The sequence below is a fragment of the Columba livia genome, chromosome 8 (genome assembly GCF_036013475.1).
Source record: "Columba livia isolate bColLiv1 breed racing homer chromosome 8, bColLiv1.pat.W.v2, whole genome shotgun sequence".
In the NCBI taxonomy this organism is placed as follows: Eukaryota; Metazoa; Chordata; class Aves; order Columbiformes; family Columbidae; genus Columba; species Columba livia.
In genome coordinates, this window is record NC_088609.1 from 21,919,700 (window position 1) to 21,929,939 (window position 10,240).

The 10,240-nt window shown below is 39.0% G+C and overlaps 1 protein-coding gene across 4 annotated transcripts in view; it reads right to left on the bottom strand.

The window, feature by feature from the left end:
* Nucleotides 1-10,232, bottom strand: part of LOC102093474 (uncharacterized oxidoreductase ZK1290.5) — a 51,680-nt gene extending 41,448 nt beyond the window's left edge. For all 4 annotated transcript variants that reach the window (XR_010474352.1, XM_065072499.1, XM_065072500.1 and 1 more), the window contains exon 1: nt 10,054-10,232. Coding sequence is in view for 3 of the 4 variants with exons in the window: in XM_065072499.1 (XP_064928571.1) it covers nt 10,054-10,147 (94 nt within the window). In the remaining variant the exon portion in view is untranslated. The remainder of the gene's footprint in view (nt 1-10,053) is intronic.
* Nucleotides 10,233-10,240: the final 8 nt, after the last annotated feature.

Sequence of the window (10,240 nt, forward strand, 5' to 3'; positions counted from 1 at the left end):
CCACCGTGAGAACTATTTCTCATTAACAACCAAATTGGTTTCAGATGCTCTGCTATAAGATGTTACCTTAGAAACCATTTGGTAAAAGACTGTGGCTTCCTTCCATAGAAATCTCAAGCAGTGAAAAGGCAGATTTTCTGGCATAAATCAAATCCAATTTCTAGGGTTCACTAAACCTTTTCTCCTCAGAATAATGTTTTGTGACTAGATCTTAGCAGTTAATAGTGCACAAAGAATTGCTGGTGTGAAGCAGTTTTAAATGATTTTCATTCTATTCCCTTTGTTAACTCAATTGAAGTTACTTCCAGTGCTTATCATACCTTGATAGAACTTCTAACTTCATAAGTAATAAGGATATGTAGTGTGTACAGCAAACAGACTGATTAAAATACTAATTTTATTTTCTTCCCCTTTAATACATCTCTTTAAACGACTCTATCTGATAGAGATTACATTAATTGATTAACAATATTAGACATTTGGAAATACTTCACAATAAATAAGAGACCTGTGACCATTTCTTCCTTGTCCAAACAACTTCCGTGAAAAAGAAAAATCAAAAGAAAGAAAGTATTAAGTCCACACTCTGTATCTAAGTAGGGCATTATCAGAATAATTCCTGCTTTGAAAGTTTGACTTAAAAATAATAGTTACGTAAATAATTCACAATTAAGTATAATCAACATACAGTTGAGGGACAGCAATTTTTTAAAAAGTGTAGTCGACCATAAGACCGATAATTCAAAAACACTTCAATATTGTAAAGATATTATAGAAAAAAAATACAAATACAACTGCAATATATAGTGACTTGTAGCTTACAAGTTGAAAATGTATGTACAACAGCTCACCATTGTAAGATCCTAATTCAAGATGACACTCAAGTTGATGGCTAATTTTTGGCATCATAGCAGTGCCCTTTACACCTACCAGATGTGCTGGTTTTGGCTGGGAGTTAATTTTCTTCACAATAGCTGGTATGGGGCTGTGTTTTGGATGTGTGCTGGAAACAGTGCAGATAACACAGGGATGTTTCAGTTACCTCTGAGCAGTGGTTACACAGAGCCCAGGTCTTTTCTGCTCCTCATACTGCCCCACCAGTGAGCAGGCTGGAGGTGCACAAGGAGCTGGGAGGGGACAGAGCTGGGTCAGCTGATCCCAACTGACGAGAGGGATACTCAGTGTGACATCATATGGTCTGAGGTATTTATTTTGGGGGAAGGAGAAGAGGGAGATGTTTGGAGTTAACAGCATTTGTCTTCCCAAGTAACTGCTAGAGAGCCCTGCTTTCCTAGAGATGGCTGAGCACCTGCCTGCCCATTGTAAGTGGTGAACGAATCCCTTGTTTTGCTTTGCTTACATGCACCACTTTTGCTGTACCTATTAAATCGCCTTTATTTCAACCCACAAGTTTTCTCACTTTTACCCTTCTGATCCTCTCCCTCATCCCACCAGAAGGGACTGAGTAAGCAGCTTTGTGGAGCTGAGTTGCTGGCTAGGGTTAAACCACGACACCAGAGCACTCGCAGAGTAAGTGCAACTGTGAATCATGACAAGATCCTGCAATATCATGTGACGCTGAAAGGTCTGAGACTTGCAGTGTCCCACTGCCAACTAATTGCATTCATGAATTCAAAGGATGGTAGCAACCCAGCTTTCTGTAGTACAAACTAAAACTGAAAAATAATGTTTCTGATCAGATGCCTTCTTTTTTTCCACACATCACGTAAGTTTAAAATGTATTTTCTCAAGGTTGCCAAAGCAAACAACATTTCTTGTAGCTCTTCCTCTCACACTGCACACTCAACCTTAGAATAGTATTTATTAGAATGCAAAGCACTTCTATTCAGGCGTTAAGCCTGGGGAGCAGACCTTCCAGTTATGAAACTGATGTCAAGCCACAAAGATGGCTTTCTCTGTTCCCTCACCTCTCCCCCAGTAACAAGGATTTTGTATCACTCTCTGTGCTGGAGGTACTTGGCATAAACATTAAAAGAACTGAAGAAAGTTTAGGAATCGGTACCTCCCTCCTCCCCATTTGGAGGCATGAGGAACTACAGCAGTGTAGGTTACAGCAGCATATAACATCACCATTCAGTGCTGCCAAAACTATGTTAGGGAGCTCTGGCAAAGAAAAAAAGGTATGATGACTAAAATCTGCTACATGAAGGCCGAGAGATAAAAGTCAGCTTTCTTTTTTTCCCTAACAAAGTTTGGTATCACTTATTTACATTACAGAAACATGATGCAAGACAAAAGTTAAACACACTGGAGTTTGCTTCACTACTGATTTCAAATTGGTTACAAATAACTTGTTCATCTAGTGGGCAACTAAGCTTGTAGGATTTAAAAGTATTAATGGCAACAAGAAATTTGAAAGCATACGCATAAAGTGCCTCTGCTTATACTGGTAAAAGGTTTTAATTATTTAACAGTGATATAAACCTTTTTTTTTTTTCCCTTTTACTTAAACTTAGTGATGGACATTTAAAATTAATCTGCATCACATCAGCAACAGGGTGTTTACCAAAAAGAATCCAGCATGAGAAAGGAAGGTATCTTTCTGCTATTAAATCACAGTTCATGTATCAAAATATAAATAAGGAAAAATCCCAAGCAAAAATACAAAAAGCTGACTTCATAGATTTGTAGATGCACAGAGCAGAGACAAAGTAGCAATTTCCTCCGGGGGGGGGGGGTGTGTGTGTGAAAAAGATAAATTCTGTACTGCATACTGTCTGATATAAGCAAAAACTGGTGTAGTATTTTGCCCCATGTGTATTTACTGGTATCCTTTAAAACACCATCTGTATAGCAGTCAGTCTTTTTTAAGGAATAAAACACCACCAGACTGGAAGTAGGTGAAGTCAGAAGCAAGCAAGGAAGGTGAAAGCTCGGCAGGTTTAGTCAGGTTAAGAGAGGACAATGCTTTGCTCCACTGTCTACAAATACACAGCTCCCTGGAATATGGCCACATTTTGTACATGAGAGAAGTTAAATATCTGCAGGCCCTCAAAGCTCAAGTACAACTTCTCAAGGATGGATCTACTGAAACGGTGGATGAATTGAGACAGAAAGATTTATAGACATGGCATTTTGTTCATCACAAGAGGCTATTTAAGGCAACTTGGTAACCATGGGTGAGAAGCCAAGTCCCAACAGAATAAAAAAATGGTTGAGACATAAAACAAAGGGAAGAAATAAACAGCCGATTCTTATTACACGATAAGATTAATAGGGGGGTGTGCCATAGGTCTTGGTATCAGGACCACCAGTCCATAAATTTCTTTAAGAACTGAAGCCATGAAGAAACAAGAGCCATGAATTAAAAAAAGCAGTAACAGCGGAGAATGACAAAAAGTGAAGGCTTGATTCTGCTGCCATTGAATTGAAAAGCAAGATCTTATTTGATTACAATCGCAACAGACTGGGTCTTTTTTGACCACAGCTAAATTTAAGAATAAATATGAGCAACTCTGGGATTAATTATTAAGAAGTAGGTAACTGGATCAGTAATACCTCATGGAAGGAAATGTTAAAATACTTCCACTCAGCATTAAGATTCAAGTTATATGTATCATTTCAATGAAAAGAAACAAAACCAAACAACCAACCATAAAACCCACAAACCTTCCCCCTCCTCCCCCCCCCTCCCCGAAAAAAAGTAACTTCCCCCCCACAAAACACCGAAATCAACACAACCTGATGTAATGGAAGTGGAGTAATCTGATTCTGTTTTTCTCCAGAAAAATTCTACTTGTTGTGTAAAGAACTGGGAACAACAAAAGAAGTCTTTGTGTAGTTGCAATGCAAATGATGCAATGTCCTAAACAATGTAATCAGTGAAGTCAGTAAACACTTTTACAATTTATTTACTTAGATAAAGCTACTGCTGAATTATCAGGAATCTTATCTATGGAACACCCTGAAATGAGGACAGAGATTTTAATGGTTTCTCTTGAGTATGGAGGGACTTCATGTGTATGTATGTATGATTTTACCGTGTTAGCACTGCAACATACTAACAAATACAGTAAAAATGCAATTTAAGCAAGATAGTTGTAAGTTAACTGACATAATATCTTTTATTGGAATTGATTTTTATTCCTCTCAGGCTTTGGCTATTTGACTAGAAACTGCTCGAGCAGTACCTGCCTCCTTTCCCAGTCACAGTGCCTACCATAATGGCACTGTCCATTCTTGAACGGTCTTCTGAAAAGAACATCATTACTACTAGTAAAATACTCACTGTGCGTGGCATGGGTAAGGCACAATGAGTATAAGGACTTGATTATTTTGTTTAGTAATTGCCTGTCCTGAAGCCCCTTCCCAAACAAGCATGAAAATAATGTTATACTTTAATAGGAAGGGATCATTAGAGAACTTTTTATCTCATTAAGCTGTTATTAATTCTAGCTACTCCAAAGATTACACAGAAGGCAACTTTACACAAAACATTTTATGATTTTTTTGTATCACCAGCACATCTTCTCATGAAATCACATGCTGCTTGACCAACCCTCTGAATTTCATTATTGCTGTCCCTCTCCCCATAAAACAAAACCAACCAAAAAGCCTGTCTTCTAATGGGAATGTAACCACCATGTCAAGGGCAGGAAGATAGCCTCACTAGAGAGAGCCAGAACAAGCCTGAAGAGGTGTCTATAATTGCTGGTTTTTGGAACTTTCATAATAGAGTTGTGCTGCTTTGACTAAAATTGAGTTAATTTTTCTTCATGTTAGAAACTTTTCTTATTAGTAGCTAGCAGAGTCTTTTGGTTTGGATTTACTGTGAGAATAATGAGATAACATACTAGGTTTCCCATGCTCTGCCTGAGAATAGCTAACTTCTTTCTTTCAGTAGCTGGGCTATGTTTTGGAGTTGGGATGAAAAGAATGTAAAAACTCACTGATATCTTGGCTGTATCAAGGACTCCTGAATTGTCCAGCTACAGGTACAAAATAGCAGCTGGGGGGCAGAATAATGGGACAGCACCTAGACTGACATCCAGGTTTGTCAAATAAATATTCCCTACCATTAGCATCATGCTCAGTATATAACTGGAGTTAGCTTTTCCGGCTAAGTAGTTCTGTTCTGGTTGAGTTCCATTTGGGAATTTGGTTCCGTTCTGCTGTATTTGGAGTTCCATCAGAATTTGGCCTTTTGCTATTCTGCTGCTTTGCAGTTAGCTTTTGGCCGCTTTGCCTTTTTGCTCTCTTGCTGGGATCAGTGTGCTCTGCTTTCCAGGAGTGGCTGTTCAGTGCAGATGGAGTTTTTGAAAAATTGCATTGAGTATCACTTATTTTATATGTTATTATTACTAGTTGTAGTAGTATAGTATTATTATTTTTGTTGCCTTATAAAACTGTTCTTATCTCAGCCCATGAGCTTCTCCCTTCCTTTTTGGTTTTCTCCCAGGTTGCGGGGTGGGGGGGGTGGTGCGTGAGAGGCTACGGTGGTGCCAGTTGCAGGCTGGGGTTAAACCACAACACACAGCATTTTTTTTTAAATAGAATAAAACATGCAGAGAAGTATGTTGGTAAATTTCATGAAAACAAATACTTTTACCACTAGGAGACTTCATCAAGTTTCTCTCACATCACAAAGCCTTCCAACAGAGAGTGATGTCATGCTGAATGTAACCATTCAGCACACAACCTTGAAAACATCTCCTAACATTTCAGTTACAGGAAGAAAAGCCCTTGTGCTACAAAATTATATCCAAACGCTTTAGAGGGTAGCATTTTTACCCCTCAGACTTCAAGAAAAAGAGGAAGTGACAACTTTCTAAGTGGGGGCTTCCTGCTTAAAAGACATGAGCATGAACAGTACAAACTGTACGCATTTTTCTTCCAAAGCCTGAAGAGGATGATTTCACATGTACTACTTTGACAAGTGATGCAATTTTGAGGATGCTGCTTTAGATAAACACTAAATATCCCGATATCCTGTAGTTAAAGTAAGACTAGGTAATTCTCTACTACAATACAAAGACTCACAAAGTATGTGATTCTCAGATACATGTAGCTCCTATGAAAAAGTGTTCTACACCAAATTCAAAAGAGTGTAATTTTATATCAGTTATTTGCTCTGTATTTCTAAACCACTAATAAAGTCCTGCAAATATGGAAAGAAATTATAGCTATTTTATTAGCAAGACAGTGAATGTATCAATTTTCTAAAGCAATCTAAAACCACCATGAGGTGATGTACTCTTTGGGGCATACCTTTATACTTGTATCAAGTATTAGGGCCAAAATAGCAATTAATTTTAGACTTAAGCCTGTCCTAGTTGAAAGCAGCCTTTGTAATTAAAGTTAACATCGACCATAAACGTGCCTGAATCTCTGCATGTGAATAATATTGACTAACACAATTATTAGAATTGAAAGCTATCAATAGTTTTTAGAATCATACAATAAGCAAGATACAGATGACTTTTATTTGTTAATGAAAACTTCAGCTATACAGCATATTTCTAACACAAAGGTGACTGCTTTATAATAATTGGTAGGTGTCTCAGGAAAGTCTGCTTGTCTTACCACTGCTCGACAACTTTTCTTTCTGTCGGACACAAGACAGATACAACACAGTATGAATATGTATCTAAGTAAATACAGAATTTCGGATGTACAGAATTTGTCATGTTATTCCAAGTGACCTTTCAGACTGATCATAAGGTTATGTAGTGTGCAAAATTTATCTGATGTACAAATCCATTTTTTTCACTAGAGATTTTAGTGGAAATTGATCATCCTCACGAAGAACACTTTGTGTGAGCACAGAGCATCAGAAAGAGAATGGTAACCTAATGAAAGATCACTTAACCTTCTTCCTTTCCATCTCCCTTTCTGCATCAAACCTTAACTAACTTACTGAACTTTTCCTATATGAATTTGGAAGCCAAAGCAGCTGTGACGGGGAAAAAAATCATTAAAAACAAACAGTTAATAAAACACTACCGCCCACCTTTCGACAACTGAAGCTTGAACAGGAAGAACAGATCTTTTTGAGAGAATACTATCCTAGGCTACTGTTGAGCTCTCTCAAGTAACATATTCTGGCTGAGAAACATGTTATATGTCCCCTACTCCAGCCCTCAGATACTATGAAAGGGTTTCATCACCTGGAAATAACTTGCATGCCTATCTGAGCTACCTTTCAGCTGACATGACTGGATAGTTGCAACCCTCTTAGCATATTTATCTCTCTCTGAAGCTTTTAGAAAGATTATCTAGCAACAGAGACATCATACGTATCTGTCCTCTCGAAGATGACTTTTCATAGATAACAACTGTATCTGCATTTTAGAGGGATAAGAAATGACAAAGAAACAACCAAATCACAAATCCTGGGGAATTTTTTTGCACTTCAAACATTAGTTAATGCAGTAAGGCTGTAACAAAAAGAAGCTATTAATTTGTAGAAGGGTAGTTAAGTGGGAACACCTACCATTGATAAAGATCCCATTGTGTTAGGCTGAATATCATGGTATTCATAGCTGGACCACAAATGCAAGCATGGTGAGTCCTGAGCTTCACCCACCTTTCCTAAACCTGCTATGTTTTGCAGTATGTATCAAGGACTTCTTAAAACTACATGGCTGGTTCCTCAAAAAGCTGCAGAATGTTTAAACAATATGACAACTGTTACTCTAGCAAGACAAGAATAGGCAAGTGAAGTAAAAAGCTTTTGAACAACATAGGCCTTTTTGCTCATTATATAGGTACTATGTAAGGGACAGCTGTATTGAGCATTCTTAAGGTTAATAGATACTGAAATAACTAATTCATACATTGGGCATACACATTCTATGTGTTTATCAACATGTGTATGCACATGAATACATGATAAATGCAGTTATCAACATTATGTATACTTTAAAATTATTTTTTAAAAAATCTTTTGGCTGATGATGCTGAGTTGATAAGTGTTTTAAACCAATATGTGCAACTCAAATTACTTTTGGTACTTTGAAACACACATTACAAGTTCTATCTATTCACTTAGTGTTTCTGGATGAAAAACAGCCTTATTAAAATCAAAGGCTAACTCTTACTGACTTAACTGGCTTAATACACTCTAAATACAACAGCTCAAATTTTGCTCTCCTTTATACTAATGAAAATCCTAAATAATTGCTCTGAAGTCAATACACACTCATAGGCTAATGATGAAAAGGACAAAAGGGTCATTTTATTTTATAGCTTAGCTTGATACTTGTGTGACTGATTAAGTACAGTGCCACGGACAAAAAACATAAGTGCCTTTGATTTGCGTATTTATGTAAAATAATGGAAAATATGTGATATCAAATTGACCCACAATAAAACTGCACCATGAAGGACGGATTGGGAAGGGTATTCATGTTTTAGAATATGTTATGAATGAAAGCAGCTTCTGGAAAGACTCTTAAGAAGAGATGGAAAGAGATGCTCAAATACTGTGCCAAAAGAATCTGAGGCTTTACTCAAGAGATAAATAAACGTACTTTTACAATGTCAACTATACAAAAAGACAACTATTCAAAAAAGCCCAGAAAGACATGGTCAAGTATGCAATGGTCATTGGTATGTGTGTGGTTGCCTGTTTGCGGGCCACCTTCCAGGCACTCCTACGTGTTGGGAGAGTTAATGGTGACCTTACCTGTTACATGTACAGCATGGACAGTGCTCTGACACCACATAATTACTGGTATTAACCCTCCTCTGCTCACATCATCCTGTGCTGACTTGGAAAAATGGCCTTTAATCATTTAATAGTTTGGCTTTTTGGAACTGTTAACAAATCCACCAATTTAAAGGATTTGGATTTCAGTAGAGTATAAACCAAATATTCCTATGTACAACTAAAAGAAGGATTTTGCTGTATGCCAGTCTTGGGTTTATACCATCTACAGTTCAGAAAAAAGAAAACACTTTTCTCAAAAGCACAGAGGAAAAATCAAACCTTTTCTTGCCTTGTGGAAAAAACAAAACAAAACAAAACCTTTCAAATTTCACAGACACTTTCATACCCAAGTTCGCACTGCAAGAGTGTATTCTGGTTGCCCTGTAGCCTTGTTTTGCTAGGAATGAATGCAATAGCTTTCCTGAACTATCACTAGCATTGCCAGCAACTAACAGTCTTATAAGGACTTCTAATTTTTTATTCACATTCACATTTTAAAAAGCAAACTTGTTAAGAGTTTAACCAATTCTATTGCAGAACTTCTCACTGCACAATCAACAATAAAACTAAATGTGAATGATAAAAAAACTAATTACCCTTTGCATTTTAATATTTTCAGGCAACTTTTTTCTCCTAAAAACATATTTAAAACTGCATACACATTTGTATGAGCGATAGCCAAAATCATTAGCATGATAAACTTCAATATGTCACCAAACCTTGGATTTCAAGAAGTAAAAATTATAATTAAAAAAAAGGTTAAAAAAGATCTGCACACATGAGGTTCTGACCCAGTGCCAGGGTTTAACAGCCTTTGAATTCCTTCTCCATATGCACAGGCCATGTGTTCCTGCAGCCACAAGGCACGAAGTTCCCGCAGGCCTCTGACCCTAACGTGATGCCAAGACTCCCACACACGCTTTCGACGGCAACAGGTGCAGCCAACAAAAAAAACTTTCAATACGATTAATTCAGGCTTGAAAGCCCGTTTTAAAGAGAAGTCCGCTCCCAAGCCTCAGAAGAGGGAAAATAAAATAAAATAAAATAAAGAAAACACCAAAGCACTGACCGATACCTTTGTGGAAGCAAAATGAGGGGTTGGTGCTCCCAAGCAGCAAAGCACCTGTTGCTGCAGGCGGCAGCAGGAGCCCCTCAGGGCCCGTGTAACGGGCCCGCGCAGATTCACCGGTAACAAACCCGCCCCTGGCGGCCGCGCGGGCCCCTCAGGGGGCTCAGGCCCGGGCCAACAGCAGAGCCAAACCCGCCGAGCCGGCCCGGCCTTGCGGTGACCCCGTCACCTCACGACGTCTCTCAGAGGGAGGTGTCTCGGGCGCCAGTTCCGGCCGGGCCCGCCCCGGCACTTACCGAGCCCCGGCACTTACCGAGCCCCAGCACTGGGATGCTCCGGCCGCTCGCGAGCGGCAACGCGGGACAGCCGCGCGCCCCGCCCCCCTCCATTACCACCGCCGCCGCCATGCTCAACGGCCGCTGCCCGCCGCCGTCACAGGGACCACAACTCCCGGCAGCCCCTGCGGCCGGGCCGTGTGAGCAGGAGGAGGAGCGGGGGTG